Raw genomic sequence first — 17,972 nt, forward strand, 5'->3', positions numbered from 1 at the left:
TTGTTCAAGTGCTTTTTTCATATTTTTAAATGTATGTTGCTAGTTTGTTTGCTTGTTACAAATCCCCCAAGTGCCCCTCAAGGATCACAGAGCACCCTCATCTTCCTGTTATGCAGTTCCTAAAGTCTTATTTTTATATATGACAAGGGCTTAATATATAGTATGTATTTTAAAAAGTCCTACAACTCAACAACCACAAAAAGGTAACTAATCCGATCTTAAAAGGGACAAAGGACTTAAATACACATTTCTCCAGACAAGATAGACAAATGGCCAGTGAGCATATAAAAGGATGCTTACCATCATGAATCATCAGGGAAAAGCAAATCAAAACCACAAGACACTACCGTGTACCCATTAGGCAGCTGTTATTAAAGAAAAGCTATTATAAAAATTAATAATAACACACATTGATAAAGGTGTAGAGAAAATAGAGCCCCTGTGCACTGGTGGTGAGAATGGAAAATGGTGCAGCTGGTATGGAAAAGAGCATGGTGGCTCCTCAAAAAAACATTCAAAATTTATTGCTTCACGGGTGCAGTTTTGCAAGAGTTTGCAAGAGTTTAGTTTTGCAAGACGAAGCATTTTGGGGATGGATGGTGGGAAAGGTTGCACAGCAGTGGGAATGTTAATTAATGTTAGTTAATTCCACTGAACTGTACACTTCGAATGGTTGAGAAGGTGCCCTTTGTGATGTGTATTCACCACAATTAAAATTTAAACAATGACAGGAAATAGTGACTTGGCTTAATAGTTTAAAAAAATGTATCAAAAAACAAGGAACTCTCTCTGTGAAGACAGACGAAACAGAGGCACTCTACTCATATGACATGATGCGTTAAAAGACTTTCAAACAGAATAACCTGTGCCTCGGGTACCAGAGTGGGCCTTAAGCCCCGGGATGAAGTAGACACGGAAGAATTAGCATGCGGTAGTGAGTCAGGCTGGGACCCGGGACCCTCTGCTGCAGGGCCTGCCCCTGGACAAACGTCTCCTCCAGCAACAGAGCACAAAGAGACTGCAAGGAACTAAAACCAGCTGCGTGCGTGAGCAGCTGGGCAAATTCTGGACGAGATACACAGACCAAAAACCCAACTGACACTTCTGAAGAGTCGGAAGCAAAAGCAGGGTACTCTGCCCCCGCACTCAGCACCACCAAAGAGGTGGGCAGACCACCGAAGCCACCTCTCCAGTGGGAGCCCTGGACCCCCGTGGCTGCCCGGCGTGCCTCCAGGAGCGAGCAAGGGCGCCGGATGCTTGTTTGCGCTCCCTCCTCGGCCACAGAAACCTCAATAAAGCCTTGCCCGGATTTCTCGTAGGGCCTCCTATCAATTTCCATTAAGAGAAGGTCAAGAACCCTGGTGGATATCAGAAATAGAAGCCGTAGTGCATCAACACAACAGAGGTTATGCAATCACAAAAGTTATACTTCACGACTGCACACCATCACTGAGAAAGGCTGCTGACACGATGTTGAGAAAATAGCAAAATATAAAACTGAAAGGTAAACCTGAGGTGTCCAATTATGTGTGCCTTTAGACAGGGACTCCAGTGGAAAAGGCAAAATGAAATTAGTTCCTGTGTCAGGGTAGTTTTTTTTTTTCCTACTTTAAAATGCATCTTTAAAATTGTTATGATAAGTGTATACAAAAAATAAAATAATAAGTGAGAGTAGAATAAAACAGAATATCCAAGGTTCTCCCTCTCAGAAAAAGGAAATACTCCGAATACAAGATCACCATTCCTTCGAGAAGAAACACTTTTATTTTCAGTCTCAGCTATGCAGAACAAGTGGAAATGGCTAAGGAGGAGAGATACCGTTTGGACCCACAGCAAAGGTTGCCCCAGGTCTGCCAGCCAGAGCTCACCATGCTCTGCACTGCTCTGGTTACATTCCCCACGTGACCCCTGGCCCTGGAGATCTCCGTGTTTACGACTTTTCCTAAAAAGCTCTAAGTGTGTGGACAGAGCCTATTTCTGAGTCCACGGCATGCCTCCCACAGTGCTGGTCACTTCTGAAGTCTCTTGCCAGATGAGTCTAATTACATCCAGGGGAATGGTTGGGGGGAGGGAAGGACTGGGAGTTTGGGATTAGCAAATGGAGTATATATAGAATGGGTAAACAAGGCCTGCTGTTCATCACAGGGAACTATATTCATATCCTACGATAAACCATAGCAGAAAAGAATCTGCAAAAGAACAGATATGTGTGTGTGTGTATAACTGAGTCACTTTGCTGTGTAGCAGAAACTCACACAACATTAAAAATCAACTATACTTCAATACGATTTTTTTCAAAGGGTAGACCGACTACCTGCTGTTCCTTTTGACCAATTACTGTGTCAAATAATGCCGCAGTGTGGGCTCCACGTCACAGAGACAAGCACGAGAAAGAAGCGCACACAAGGTCACGGGTGCTGCTGGCATCAGCAAGTCCAAGGTCCAGGGTTGCATGTCTGGCAGGTGTCCGTTATACCAAGAAGTATATAAACTGGAGAAGCAGAAGAACACCTCTTAGCGTGGCTCAGCTTTGATTCCGTGTCTCACTGGACTGTGGGTCGATCATGTCCCCGGAAGCCCAACATGTACAGACAAGAAAAGCCTGCAGGGGCTGCCAACTCTGGGCTCCGGTATCAGGTCCCAGACCCTGGGGTCTTAAAGCACCCCTCTGCACCCCCGAGGGAGGGCCATCCAGGCTTGCCATTGGCAGTAAGGCCCTCTTTTTCTATCTAGATGGGGACCTGGTGGGAAGTTTTCTATCCATTTCCTGGTGATGGGAGAATAAACGCAGCGTCTGTACATGTCTGAAGATGAAGGGAAAATCCATCCTTACGAATGCCCTGTGTTCCCCAGGAGCGGCTGGAGAAACAGCCCTACAGTTCCAAACACACAGACGATTATAAACACCCACAGGAACACCCTGTCCACCACCATGGCCACGTATTTCCAGTCGTCCTCTACCTGAAAGACAAAATGTCAAGCATCTGTAAAAACTGAAAACCATGGGAGATAAGCTCTGTTTCAAATATAAGCTGCCTCCTTTGCATAGAAGATTCGCTGACAATTTTTAAAGCAAATATCCCTATGATTCTGGTTAACCCATGTCTCCTCCGTAGTGTGCACAGAGAACAACCGTTTGTCTGCAGACGGAGGGTTTGTGTGCGCCATCAGTCCTGGGGCAGAGGGCTGCAGAGTCAGCAGGCTCCCGCAGGGCACACAGGGCTTCTCCTGACTGCAAGTGTGTGTGTGTGTGTGTGTGTGTGTGTGTGTGTGTGTGTAGGTCGCTCAGTCGCGTCTGACTCTTTGCGACCCCGTGGACTGTAGCCCGCCAGCCTCCTCTGTCTGTGGGATTTTCCAGGCAAGAATACTGGAGTGGGTTGTCATTCCCTTCTCCAGCCTGGCTGCAAGTAGCAGCCCTGAAAGAGCTGCTCAGATTGCTCCATTCTTGCATTAACTGAGAAAAAAGCACAACCTGAAAGTTGAGGATTAATTTATTTTTAATTGGAGCAAAATTGCTTTACAATATTGTGTTGGTTTCTGTTGTCCAGCAACTCGAATCAGTCATAATTATATAAATGTAAGGCTCTCCCTCTTGAGCCTCCCTCCCTCCCCCTCGAGACTTATGTTCTATTCGTGGATTTTCTGAGGACTTCAAGCCTGGGAGGCAGCCTCTGAGATTACTCTGAGGGACTGCCCTGAAGAGGTAAGGGAGGAGCCAGGATAATAAGATTTTGCAACAAAGACCAGGTAGTCAGAATATCAGAAGATGATGTTGCAGAACATTCTGTTGCATCTGAGTGCCACAGTCATCCTTTGATGTTTCAACTGGCTAGTTTTTCTTGCAAAACCTCCTATATATCCTGGCTTATTCCTACACAATCTCCTGGGATAAACAAGAATACTTAAAAAGAATGTATATATATATGTATAACTGAGTCACTTTGCTGTACAGCAGAAACTAGCACAACATTGTAAATCAACTATCCTTCAATTGTTTTTTAAGTTTTTAAAAAGATTACTGTTAATCAAAGAAAACCAGACATCTCAAGTTAATGAGTTTACTGCTTTTCTATAGGTAGGAAGAGGCAAGAGTCTGGGCTTATGGAAATCATTCCTTGGATGTGCACCTTATCTGTCTAGGGCCAGCATCCCACTTTCTCCATCCTGAGGCCCCTCAGGGTGCACAGCTGGGGGTGACGGCAGTGACTGATGGCTTGACGGCTACAGCATCCATTGTTAACTGATGGAGCGGGGACATTTTTCACCCACTCTTTTCATGAGCACCATGGAATCCCTGACCCTGCGGCAAGTCCAGGAACTGGGTTTGAGGCAGCAGAGGGTGGGGCATAAGCTCTGCAGGATGATGGTCCCCCATCAGGAGCCAGCAGCCCTCTAGACCCTGGCATCACACTAGAGTGGAGAGTTCCTTATACCTCTCCTGCCCTTCCTGTTCCCAAGCTCCAAGGGCCCTACCTGGTGGTCCTGAAGTCAGAGCAACTGTCCCCTAGGTTTGATGAAGGTGTCCTCACAGAAGGGAGTCCCAGGCTCACCTGCTGCTGATACCAACCCCCCCTGCACCTGTGTGACACGCACTCACTGTCCTCCCTGGCACCAATGGTCAAACTTCAGGTCTGCGATGTCCTTTCATCAGGAGATATGGATGCTGGCAGCTGCCATCAGGTCAGACCCAGAGCCCTGGCATGAGTTTTCAGAGGCGCCTAGCTAGTCATCGTGATGGGATGGAAAGTTGGCATACATTTCTTGAGCTCTCTCTCTGGAGGATGGGGAGGTCTATCCTGCTATAGTTAGGCCCTGGGCAGCAGGAGCCGACTGAGTTGATGCTAAAAATATCCCCGAAGCTCATCCCACCAGCACCTGCATCCCTGTCAGGTCTACTGAGTGCGATCGGAGCTGCAGCATTCCGTCCTATCCCTCGGCTGGCTCTTCCCTCTCCCAGCCTTCCTTAAGCAGGGGCTCTCAGTCTAACTAAACCAAGATTGCCCTGAGTGTTTGTTTTAACCAGATTTCACTTGAGTTGACATTTCTGGAGGCAAAGATTTGCTCTGAGGCTACCCCTTACTCCATCCCTTCACCCAGGGCAGTTCACCCATAACTGCAGCATCACAGAGCTGGATCTCAGGGCACCCACTCTCTGACTGTCTTGCAAACAGAACTCACGCTGGAGTTCAGACTAGGGTTCTATGCAGGGCCCCTAGGACTGCTGTGGGTGGACAGGCTAGAAGACTCATGCATTTACCTCCTTTGTTTCATTTTGGGTCTTCATGTTTTCTGCTATGAAATGAACACTATCGATTACATCTTCTACTTCAGGCGAGAGCTCTGAATTTTCAGCCATCCACTGTAAAGGCTGATGACTTAATCGTCTCTTGCTGGTGGCAGGCTCACCAGATCTATGACAGTGGCAGCATTCTTTAAGAAGTCTGGGCTCTTTGTGATGCTCAAACTTGACTTTGGCAGGCCTACTGGAGACTCCTTTGGGGTTTCTATGAGCTCCTGTCTCCTTCATCTTGTCCAGAGGCCTCTTCATCATCAGCATCTGGGGTAACAGCCGGAGGAAGACCGCCTTCACCCACGTGGGCATGCTGTGAGTGGTCGGGGTGCGATAGTGGATGTTTAACACAAACACCGTGACCACGATGGACAGGGTGACGAAGATCATGGTGAAGAGCAGGTATTCGCCCACCAGGGGGATCACGAGAGACGTGGACGGGATGGTTTCTGTGATCACCAGCAAAAACACAGTCAGAGAAAGCAGCACTGAAATGCAAAGAGTCACCTTTTCACCACAGTCAGAAGGGAGGTAGAAGACCAAGACAGTGAGGAACGAGATAAAGAGGCAGGGGATGATCAGATTAATGGTGTAAAACATTGGGAGCCTCCTGATGTAGAAAGAGTAGGTGATGTCTGTGTATATCTCTTCACAACAGTTGTACTTTATGTCATGCTTGTAGCCAGAAGCGTCGACAATTTCCCACTCGCTGTTCTCCCAAAACTCATTCATGTCCACTTTAGAGCCAATGATTAGAAGGTCAATTTCAGCTTTGTCGTAAGTCCAGGAACCAAATTTCAGGGAACAATTTTGATGGTCAAAAGGGAAAAAAGTGATGTCCATTGGACAGGAACTCTTAAAAATCGCTGGTGGAGTCCAGGTTATCATGCCATCGTATTTAAGAAGAGCTTTTGTCTTGCCTTTGACTTGGAAGTCGCCGACCGCACTGCAAAGTAAATCAGACACTGTTAGTGACTCCCCTGCGCTTCAGGTCCACCTGCACCAAAGGCAGCTTTGGAAAAAGACTGGCTGTGGGGTGCGCATACTTGTTGTAGAGAACGATGTCGGGCTTCCAGATCATCTCGGCAGGAACACGGAGAGTCTCAATGCCGTCATATTCCGTGGGGTCCCAACGCAGTTTATAATCATTCCAGATCTGCAGGAAATAGGAGTCAGTTTAAAAAATTCTTCACTTACTTCTAATATGTTAGTCCTATATTGGTTCAACATTTTTTTGAAAAATCAGTCATTCCAACTTATTCTTCCTTTTGCTCTTATTCTTTTATGCAGATTTTGCAATAAACCTATCATCTTACTATCTTTTACTATTAGAAGTGGATTGTTACTAGAGATTGAATATGGCCCTTTGAATGTGGAAATGCAGGAGACTCTGGTTTGATTCCTGGGTTGGGAAGATCCACTGGGAGAAGGGATAGGCTACCCACTCCAATATTCTTGGGCTTCCCTGGTGGCTCAGTTGGTAAAGAATCCACCTGCAATGCGGGAGACCTGGGTTCGATCCCTGAGTTGGGAAGATCCCTGGAGAAGGGAAAGACTGCCCACTCCAGTATCCTGGCCTGGAGAATTCCATGGACTGTATAGTCCATGGGGTCGCAAAGAGTCGGACATGACTGAGCGACTTTCACTTTACTTTGGTTTCTACCAAAAGCTGGGAGATTAAACTCAAGGGGAACAAGGTGGTTGAGCTGATTGGGGCAAAAATAGGTTATCCACTAGATATTAGATATGCATCTATTGATTATTGATTAGCTGATCAAGTTTATAGACTCAGTTTCCACATTCCATAGACTATGTTCAATCTCTGGTAGCAATCCATCTCTAATAATAAAAAGATAGTAGGATGGCAGGTTTATTACAAAATCTGCATAAAAGATTAAGAGCAAAAGGAAGAATAAGATGGCATGACTGATTAAACCAAATAGTGGGAATCCAAGCCACAGCAGAATCAAAGAGCGGGTAAGCATCTGGCTCTGGAGCTCAAGATACAAACAAAAATAGGAGACCTTCAAAGGCCGGAGTCAGTGAGAACTTTATCCCTAGGTTCTGCACCTGAAGTTTGCAGCCAGGCAGCTGTTACCAGATTGAAGTTTGGGGTTTGGAGATAGACAATATTTTATTCTCTGTCATAAACTGGAGATGGAAAGAGGGAGTTTTAGTGGGTTTTATCCACTGGACATTATTAAACTGACACGTCAGTGACATAGTTCCCAGAGAAGCGTAAGTGACATAGACACATACGTGACGTAGCCACAGGTTGGTTTCCATGATCTGGTTTACTTCATCCTGGGAAGAGGAAACAATGTTTTTTTTTAGCCTCAAATGTACCTGCTAAGAGAAGTGAATCTTAGAGCAAAAATCACAGCTAGAAAGAGCTGAGCTGAGTTCATGCTAATGGAGGAAAACAAAGAAGACTGAAAAGGCAACTTATAAAAATCAACCAGAAATACAATATTTCCACACTGGTCCCCACCCTGTTGACTTCAAAAGGAAATGTGGCTTTACTATTGTCTTTCAAATCTGATTGAAGCTTCACTTTTTCTGTGAAGGCTTTCTGACCTCTGCAGCCCACAAAGCCTTCTGATCTCATGAAAGAAAAGAAGGGAGAGAATGGAGAGTGGGAGGAGGGAGGGGCCATCCAGCAGATGGTGGAGGGCTTCATTGTTTTGTGATCTTTTTCCCTGGCTGTGCCCCAGCACCCTCTAGGCTCTCAGTCCTGAGTCCAGCCACCCCTCAAGGTGTCAGCTCAGCTCACCATGGAGCCTTTCAGCTGGATCCTGCCACTCCCCACAACACATCTCTCACTCCTGCCCAAGCCACTGCTGATTGCTTCACTCATTCATTAACAAATATTTATTGAGTACCTACTATGTGCTCTATAAATGCTGAGGTTATAGAAATAACCAGGATTGGAAAATACCCCTACCTATGTGTGTCTGATGGAGAAGGGAATGGCAACCCACTCCAGTATTCTTGCCTGGGAAATCCCATGGACAGAGGAACCTGGTGGGCTACGGTCCATGCAAAGAGTCGGACACGACTAAGCGACTAACACACATGTGTGTGTATCTAAGCTATTACCTGAGGAGACAGAAAATCAAAAATAGATATATGATACAATGTAAGATGCTTCCCTGGTGGCTCAGGTGGTAAAGAATCTGCCTGCAATGCAAGAGACCCATGTTCGATCCCTGAGTTGGAAAGATCCCCTGGAGAAGGCAATGGCAACCCATTCGGTATTCTTGTCTGGAGAATCCCCACGGACAGGGGAGCCTGGTGGGCTACAGTCCATGGGGTCACAAACAGTCAGACACAACTGAGGAACTAACACACACACACACACATAATGTAAGACAGTGATAAGTCTTACGGGAAAAAATAAAGAGGGATTGAGTGGTGTGTGCATGTGTGTGTGTGCACACGTGCATATACATTTCTTTTAGACAGGGTGAAGCAGGAAGGCTTCTCTGAGGAGATGGTTTAAGTAAGTACCTAAATGACCGGCAGAGGGTCACAGAGCTCTCTGGAAGAAATGCATTCCAGGTGGACATCCCAGATATAGTGTGTTCCTAAGTAGCTACCACCTCCCAGTGGAGTAGATACTGAAGACACATCCAGAACCTTCAGCGACCTCACAGTGCAATGCTAGGAGGTTGTTGATGGTCAGTAGTGCAGCAGTGGGTTCCCAACACTTACCACGTTTCTACCCCAGACACAGGAGCACCTTCCAGAGAGAACAGCTCACAGCTCAGAGAGCGGTAGCCACGTTGGACACCAGCCTACTGGGGTTCCCTGAGCTGCTCTGCAGTTCTCCACGCCCCCCAGAAAACGCTCCTTGGAGACCTCATCAGCAACAAAGTAATGCAGAGGAAAAAAATTTCTCATCAGCTTCCTTCTCCAAAGAGGTTTGTGTCAAGTCATGGTAAGCCCCAGGGTTTTCAAAGGAGTTTCCTTAACTGCTTTCTATTGGTCAGAGCAGGCAAAGAAATGGACTATGCTTGTCCATGACTTTACAATTACCCAAGTCTAAGGACAGTGCCTTCTGCTCATAGGAGGGTCACCTTGTGACCTGCAGATTCCAGCAGGGGCCTTGTCAATAAATCCATCGGCTGTCAGTCGGGAGCGGACTAGCTCTGCAACCCAGAAAGGTCTCAGAGGCGACAGTTATAAACGTCTTCCAAAGACTCTTCCTCTCTGCCCACTTATACACTGTTCGGAGAACCAGAGCACGCCGTGAGCTAGAACGCTGTGTTCAGAGGATTAAAATCAGCTGGCAATAGCACCCGGTATCCCTTCTCCCCTCTGTACTTCCGCAGCCTGGCGGAGCTCCAGGTGGTGTGGACCTGTTTCATGGAGGGTAGACATCCCCAGAGATGTCAGCCAAATTTATGGATCAGGACCTGGTTGGGAAAGTCTCATTCTCCATCCAGTGTCAGACCACACCAACGGCCATGGGAACTGCTATCAGACAGCGCAGGCGAAGGAGGCCCGAGACCCCACAATGCCACCCTGCATTCTTGGAACCATCACCCTGTATCTCTTTCTTGGGAAAATAAATGAGTTGACACCTTGATTGAATTAAAGGATTGGAATTACAGTTTTAAGTGGACTCGATTCTGGAGCAGTAGCAACAGTTTCAGAGGCTGAGATCAGAAAGGCCAGGTGGGCTACGTTTTGAAAGCCTTCCATTTGTCATTGCAGGTATGCCAGGCCACCAGAAACACAGGCCAGGGGCTCTGTCCTGGCTCCATGAGGCGGGGCAGTAGAAACACTCCTACTCTGAAGATCCTTCAGTCAGTAAACTTTGTGGCCAAGGTCATTCTATGCAGCAGCAAACACACTTCTGTGTAGAGCTCTCTGGTGTTCTAACGCCAAGCGTGAGGCTCAAACAGCAGCAGCTGGCCTAGAATCTTCTAGAAGGGGGTTGGTAATTGCACGCCTGGGCTTTATTGCATCACAGTCACCCCCAGGCCTCACCATGACTCAGTGGCGACCACGCATATGGCCCACAGAGACTTCCGGTGCTCCGCATGAGAACAGGTAGCCTCCAAAATACTAATTAGGACTGCGATAGTGATATCGGACAAAGTAACGCAGAGGGAAAAAATTTCTAAAGACAAAGAGGGACATTAAGTAATGATAGAAGATTTAATCCTATAGGAGGACATAATGATCCTAACTGTGTGCACCAAAAACAGAATTATAGGAAACAGAAACTGGTAGATCTGAAAAAAGAAACAGATAAATCCCCAGTTAGAGTTAGAGATTCCCAGCAGCCAATAGAATTGCTTGACAGAAATCAGCCAAAATAGGGACAATCTGAACAACAGAATCCAATCGATGTATACAGACACGCCACTCAAAAACAGCAGAACACACCCTTTTTCAAGCATGAATGGAATATTAACCAAGATAGATCATATCCTTATCATGAGCCATCAAACAAACCTCAAAAATTTTGAAAAGCTGGAATCATAGTGTGCTTCTTACCACAATGGAATCAGACTAGAAATCAGTAACAAAGAGACAACAGGGAAGTCTCTAAATCCATGGAAATTAAATTTCTAAATAATCCATGAGTCAAAGAGAAGGTCTCAAAGGGAAGCTTTTAAAATACATAGAACTGAGTGGGAACAAAACCCTAATACATCAAAATATGACAGACACTGATAAAAACAGTTCTGAGAATGAAATTTGCAGCTAAATGCTTACATTAGAAATGAGAAAGTGGGAAGTTGGGGCTAGCAGAAGTAATTTATTAAATATAGAATGAATGAACAACAGGTTCTATTGTATAGCACAATATCCTATGATAAACCATAGTGGAAAAGAATTTTTTTTTAAAAAATGTATATATATTACATATATCTAACTGAATCACTTTGCTGTACAACAGAAATTAATACAACATTGTAACATTTATTAAAGGAATGAGTGGGGGCTTCCCTGGTGGCTCAGCAGTAAAGAATCCACTTGCCAATGCAGAAGACACGAGTTCGATCCCTGATCAGGGAAGATCCCACAAGCTGTGGAGCAACTAAGCCCATGAGCCGCAACTGCCTACTCTGTGCTGCAGAGCCCATGAGCCACAGCTGCTGAAGCTGACTCACTCTAGAGCTCATGCTCCGCAGTAGAGTAACCACCCCTGTGAGAAGCCCTCGCACCATAACTAGAGTAGCCCCTGCTAGCCGCAACTAGAGAAAAGCTTGAGCAGCAATGAAGCCCAAATGAATAAGTTTATTTAGCACAGCCAAAAATAAATAAGTGCGTAAAATTATTTTTTAAAAAGGAACCAATGAACTCAATGCTAATTTAAAAAAATAAAAAGAATGAGTGGTCCCATCTAGGTGGGAGAAAACATCTGGCTCATCTTCTAAAATCAGTGTTTACCAGCGTATACACACTTCCAGCCTGGGCCAGAAGCCAGAGGATGGGCCAGGGCCAGCCTGGCCCCCTGGGAAGCATGGGCTGGAGAAACACGATGGGCGGGCCCAAGACTTCACATCCTTATCCAAGGGCGTCCCCCTAGGCGCGCCTGGGGCCACCACCATTTCTCCCAAGCAAAGCTGAGCAGAAGGAGGGCTCCTCCCTGTCTGGGGCTGCCCCCGTACCCAGTCCATGTGCCGTCTGTCTGTACACCAGCGTCTCACAGATGGTCCGCACGCCCCTCAGGAGCCTGCCTATTTCTAGAATTTGGTCCATGTCCAGAGCCTCGCGCCAGCCTGCCCCTGCCACGCTTGGAGTCCAGAACCCGCCCCGTACTGGGGCATCAGGCCCCACACCTCCTCTGCCAGCACCTAGGTGCCAAGATTGTTCAAAACAAAGAACTCTCATCCTCCCTGCCCTTGAACAGGGTACCAATTAATTTAAATGAAGACCTCCAAACACCCATCTGCTTCTCAGGACTCGATGGAACCCTGTATAATAAGAAAGTGAACTTTTTCTTTATTCTGTAACACAGGAGACTTAGAGCAATTCATCTGTAGAGTAAAAGAGGCACGAGCGTAGCGGTTAAACAGGCTTGACTGAGCTGCAGTGCTGCCCTCTGTAACCATGTGTCGTTAGGAGCGTGGCTGACCTGAGCTGCTGTCTCCCTAGCTATAAGATGCAAAGGACATCCACGAAGTGTAGACACTGGCACATAATAGGTGCACGACGAAGTCAACTCCTTTTGTATTCCCCCTTCAACTGCCCCTCCTTCGCCTCTTGGCTTCATAAACTGGTTCTAAGAGCATTTCCAGAAATACACTACCTTAACAGAAATAAATATATTATTTTGCCAACAAAGGTCCGTCTAGTCAAACCTATGGTTTTTCCAGTAGTCATGTATGGATGTGAGAGTTGGACCATAAAGAAAGTTGAGTGCTGAAGAATTGATGCTTTTGAACTGTGGTGTTGGGGAAGACTCTTGAGAGTCCCTTAGACTGCAAGGAGATCCAACCAGTCCATCCTAAAAGAAATCAGTCCTGAATATTCATTGGAAGGACTGATGCTGAAGCTGAAACTCCAATACTCTGGCCACCTGTTGCAAAGAACTGACTCATTTGAAAAGACGATGCTGGGAAAGATTGAAGGTGGGAGGAGAAGGGGATGACAGAGGATGAGATGGTTGGATGGCATCACTGACTCGATGGACATGAGTCTGAGTAAACTCCGGGAGTTGGTGATGGACAGGGAGGCCTGGCCTGCTGCAGTCCATGGGGTCGCAAAGAGTTGGACATAACTGAGTGACTGAACTGAACTGAACAGAAATAATGACAGCATCCTCGGGGGAGCGGATCCCTTGCAATGGGCCAGCTTTGAAGGGCCGGTACTTCGTAGATTCTTGATTGTTCCTATTATTTTTTTTTTTTCAAGATTTTGCTTTTTTTTTTTTTGGCTGAGCCACATGGCTTGTGAGATCTTAGTTTCCCGACCTGAGTTCAAACCTGGGCCCTTGGAGTCCAGCATGGAGTACTGCCCACTGGACTGCCAGAGAGTTCTTTTAAATCCCCTTATTTACCCCCGTGCAGTCAGTGGGAATTGCTCAGAGCCCTCAGAGTTGGAGCCCCTTGAGGCCACGTGGTATGTGGTGACCCCCTCGCGCTTACCACATCAGCCAGCTGTGTGATGGCCACTTCAAAATACACAGTGATCGGGTCGGAAACATTCTCCACGGGCCTGATGAACTGGTTATAATGAGCGAACAGCTTGTGAAAGAGCCTCTCCTCCGATGCACAGCCGGCACAGCCTTTGGGCCAAACAGAGGGAGGAGTTAGAGAAGCAGAGAACGTGCCCCCGGGGAGGTTCCAGGGCCTTCCCTCCCCAGGAGGCGGGCATGGGCACCAGCATCCACCAGGACCACATCACCTGGCCCTCTTGGCCGGGCTCCTAGCCTTTGTCATGGAGATGACAAGAGTTGGGCCTTCCTCTCAGGACTGGTGAGAGGATAAACAAAGTGTTGCTGGGAAGAGCGCTTCCAAGCGGGTGGCAGCTCCATCACTGAACAGAACTCACCGTCTCGCTGATCTAGTAATTGCAGTCCTGAACTTGCCTGGTGGTCCAGTGTAATGGTAAGACTCTTCCTGCCAATGCAGGGGACGTGGGTTTGATCCCTGGTCCGGGAAGATCCCACATGCCACGAGGTAACTAAGCCTGTGCACCACAACTGCTGAAGCCTGTGTGCCCTAGAGTCTGTGCTCCACACCAGGAGAGCCACTGAGAAGCCCACACAGTTACAGCAAGCCCACACACAGCAGTGAGGACTGTGCTCCACACCAGGAGAGCCACTGAGAAGCCCACACAGTTACAGCAAGCCCACACACAGCAGTGAGGACTGTGCTCCACACCAGGAGAGCCACTGAGAAGCCCACACAGTTACAGCAAGCCCACACACAGCAGTGAGGACCCAGCGCCGCTGAAAATTAATTCATGAACTAAATAAAAAAAAAAAAAAGAAAAGCCCTGCTCTTTCTTGTCAAAGGACTGATCTGACTGGCCTTTGTTTCTACAACCAGAAGGGTGTGTAGCTGGGGAAACTTCATCAAACAAACACAAATAGCTAGCAAGTTTATTAAGGTCTTAAGCCCTCCTCCTTTTTAAAATCAACTTTCAACTTCAATTATCTTGGAGATGTGTGAGAGTGCAAAGTTTCTAAGGAAAATTTTGCTGGAAATATTTTTTAAAGAACCCCCAAAGTTCTTAAGCAATAGCTCTTTCGGTCATTCAGTTTCAGACAATAATGTAATCATATTTCTTTGTATTTTCCCAAGAATGCATTAAATGTAGGGTACTTGCCTTCATTTGACATAATTCATCTCATTAATGCCCTTTTCCTATTCTTCCTCATAGAAGTCAAATTTGATACCTGAAATATTAGGCTATAAATTTCCCAAAGGGATTTATGCCCTGAAAGAAAAAAAATTTAAGCAGTTGCACAACTTACTAGGCAAAAACAAATGAAATGGTAGCTGTTATACTGCTAAATAAAACCTGTTCTTTGCCAAATGCATTTGAAAACACGAAAACATTGAGATTTCAGCAGGAAAGAACAATTTTTTTTCTTGAACTTTTTATTTTGTCTTGGGGTATAACCGATTAAAAATGTTGTGATAATTTCAGGTGGACAGTGAAGGGACTCAGCCCTACATATACACGTATCCATTCTCCCCCAAACAACTCTCCCATCCAGGCTCCCACGTAACATTGAGCAGAGCTCCATGTGCTATACAGTAGATCCTTGTTGGTTACCGATTTTAAATATAGCTGTGCGTACATGTCCATCTCAAACTCCCTAACTACCCCTTCCTCTAGTCAACTATAAGTTTGTTCTATAAGTCTGTTAAGACAGGAAAGAACAATTTTAGACATAAACCATCATTGTCTGCCATCTTTATTAATAATGATAAAGATATTTCTCCATAAAACAGGTAATACAAAAATCCTCCTGTTCCCTATTTTCCTCCTTTAAGATTTTACTTTTCTTTTGAGACATTGCAGATGAACCCTCCGTGAGTCTTGACAAGCAAATCCCTGCAAAGCCAACCACACGTGGAGGTGTGGCTTTGTAGATATGGACAGAGCAGCAGCTGTCTGTTTCTAAGTCCTAACTTTGAAAATGAATGACCTTCCTCTTGAGACATACCCCAGGACAGGGATATAACATATTTCCCCAAACAAAGGCAATTACCTACGAAACGAAAGGCTTCATAGATTGAGGAATAGTATCAGCTAATAAAGCACAGTTCTGAAAACACATGTAAACACAGAAGAAGAAATTGAACGCATCCATGGCAAAGACAGACAGGAAACTGTGCCATTGTTACTGTTGCATATTTTCATTGGGAAAATAAAATAAAATATGGTTTACAAAGTTTTCTTGTCCTCCCCATCCCATTCCCCCCAATCTCATTTTACATGTTAAGTCAACCAATTAAAAACGAATAGGTTAATTAACAGCTGTGTGAGGAGTAACTCCTGTACAAACACTCTCCATATTTATCCATAGAGTATCCCATCTCTGCTCAGTGGCGCACACATAGAAGCGTATATACACGCAGCTAAAAAGCGAATACGAGAAAAAGCAGAAATAAAACCTACCTTTAAAGCACAGAGCAAATACACACCACCAGACACACAGCGCAAAGCGAAGGGCTCCCTGACCCCCGCGGGGCAGCATGATTAAAACACTCTGATTTCTTGTCCCAGTCAAAGGATTATGGAAAACAAAGAGCTCTCAGCCAGCCACTCACACTGGACTTTAAATCGCCAGAGTCCACTGCAGTCCAAGTGTCTTTTCCAGGAAATGAAAACCTTCACAATATAACACGGTCGTTCCCAACATCGGAGGCTGAAGCCAACCAAAAGGGCAAACCCAAAGGACTCAATCTGATAGCAGATGAGTCATCTCATCTCCTGACACCCCAGATCGCTTCTCGTGCAGGAGCGAAGAGGAGGAGAAGCGGGAGGGGCGGCCGGGCAGACAGCCCCGAGGAGGGATGGAAAACTCTGTCATGGATAGTGCATCTTTGCTGAGCATCTTTTCCCAGCCACAGTCCTGAGGGCAGCGAACACGCCTTTCCTGAGCTGCAGCTGTAGGTAAAGCGCCTGCCAGGTCCCAATGCGTGTATTCTGATTCACTGAGTTCTCTAGCCCATCAGGGCTTAACCTTGTTACCAGAAAACGTTCTAAAATAGGAGTCCCTGTTAGGTGCGGCTCTGGGAGGACAGAATTAATTTGGTTTTGTCTGACTTCTAGTGCCAGGTCCTTCTGAGCTCAGAGATGGTCCTACAGGGACTTGAGATCAGCCTCCTGAGAATGAGACAAATGAATACTGAACACATGATGCCAACTGGACTGCTCTGTTTATTTAGACATCCTTGTCACAGTTCATTTTCTTATCATTTGCTTCTTTCCTCTGTAAGTTGTGTCAATAACCTTCTGATGAATTATGCTTTCTGGCCAGATTTTGGTGTTGGTTAAGGGTCAGTTAGCAGCAAAATGAGAAGACAACCTACAGAATGGGGGCATTTATTGGCAACTCAAATAAGGGGTTCATATCCAAAATATGTAAGGAACTCATAAAACTCAAGAGCAAATGAATAAATCCCAGTTGAGAAATGGTCAAAGGACCTGAATAGACATTTTTCCAAGGAAGACACAGATGGCCAATGGGTATATGAAGAGGGCTAGGGTTAGGGTTAATCGTCAGGAAATGTGAATCTAACCACAATTAGGAGGTATCACCTCCTACCTACCAAGATGATGTTGTAAGAAGACAAGAGCTAACAAGTGTTAGTGGAGAAAAGGGGATCCCTGTACAGTGTGTGGAAGGTAAACTGGTGCAGCCACTCTGGAAAACAGTAGAAAGGTTCCTCAAAAAATTAAAACTAGGACTACCGTACGATCTAGCAATCTCACCTCTGGGAATATATCCAAAGGAAATGAAAGCAATTTCTCAGAGCAGTATCTGGACTCCCATGATTGTTGCAGCGTTATTATTCACAAGATATGGAGACAACCTGCTGTCCCACAATGGATGAATGAATGAAGAAGTTGTGATACATGTGTATGTGTGCATGTAATAGAATACTATTCAGCCATGCAAAAGAAAGAAATCCGTTTGTGACAACACGGATGAACCTGGAGACATTAAGCTCAGTGAAATAAGCCAGAAGCAGACAAATACTGTATGATTTCATGTGCATGTGGAATCTAAAAAATTCCAGACTCACAGAAGCAGAGCGTAGGATGGCATGTTGGTAGGAAGTGGGATAGGGGTGATGATGTGCGTTGGCCGAAGGGCAGAACCTTTCAGTCATAGATGGGTAAGTGCTGGTGATCTGATGTATAGCCCGGGGACTACAGTTACCATATCTTTGAAATTTGCGAAGAAAATAGATCTCAAGTGTTCTTAACCATCCCCTCAACACAAATGGATCATGGTGATGTGAATGATGCGTTAGCCTAATCGTGGTGCTCATTTCACAATATAACGTATATCAAATCGTCACACTTTCTATTGGTCAATTACACCTCACTAAAGCTGAGGGAAAAAAGAAAAGGAGTTAGACCGAAGATGATGCCCCAGGGTCCTCCCATCCAAGCATTCCATGACATTATCACAGACACTACATTCGGCAGCTGTGCAGAGTTTAGACCAACAGTTTCCCTCTCAATTACACTG

General features: G+C 45.8%; 1 protein-coding gene across 2 annotated transcripts; it reads right to left on the reverse strand.

The window, feature by feature from the left end:
• Positions 1-1,741: 1,741 nt before the first annotated feature.
• CHRNA6 (cholinergic receptor nicotinic alpha 6 subunit) lies at positions 1,742-16,605 on the reverse strand. 2 transcript variants are annotated; one of them, XM_061404611.1, is made up of 6 exons: positions 15,887-16,605; positions 13,399-13,538; positions 7,550-7,594; positions 6,337-6,446; positions 5,258-6,236; positions 1,742-2,961 (listed from the first exon to the last, which is right to left on the reverse strand). In XM_061404611.1, the coding sequence occupies exons 1-6, from the start codon at positions 15,963-15,965 to the stop codon at positions 2,830-2,832; spliced, it is 1,485 nt and encodes a 494-aa protein (XP_061260595.1). In that variant the 5' UTR covers positions 15,966-16,605; the 3' UTR covers positions 1,742-2,829. The 2 variants fall into 2 exon arrangements, with proteins under 2 accessions (XP_061260595.1, XP_061260596.1); XM_061404612.1 differs by lacking the exons at positions 13,399-13,538; positions 15,887-16,605 and adding an exon at positions 9,005-10,754.
• Positions 16,606-17,972: the final 1,367 nt, after the last annotated feature.

The sequence above is a fragment of the Bos javanicus genome, chromosome 27 (assembly GCF_032452875.1).
Source record: "Bos javanicus breed banteng chromosome 27, ARS-OSU_banteng_1.0, whole genome shotgun sequence".
Taxonomy (NCBI): Eukaryota; Metazoa; Chordata; class Mammalia; order Artiodactyla; family Bovidae; genus Bos; species Bos javanicus.

Coding starts and splice junctions, on each gene's coding strand:
- CHRNA6 (XM_061404611.1), bottom strand. CDS start 15,965: ATGCTGCCCCGCGGGGGTCAGGGAGCCCTTCGCTTTGCGCTGTGTGTC. Junction 13,539..15,886: donor ATTTGCTCTGTGCTTTAAAG/GTAGGTTTTATT, acceptor TTTGGCCCAAAG/GCTGTGCCGGCTGTGCATCG. Junction 6,237..6,336: donor GACATCGTTCTCTACAACAA/GTATGCGCACCC, acceptor TTTACTTTGCAG/TGCGGTCGGCGACTTCCAAG.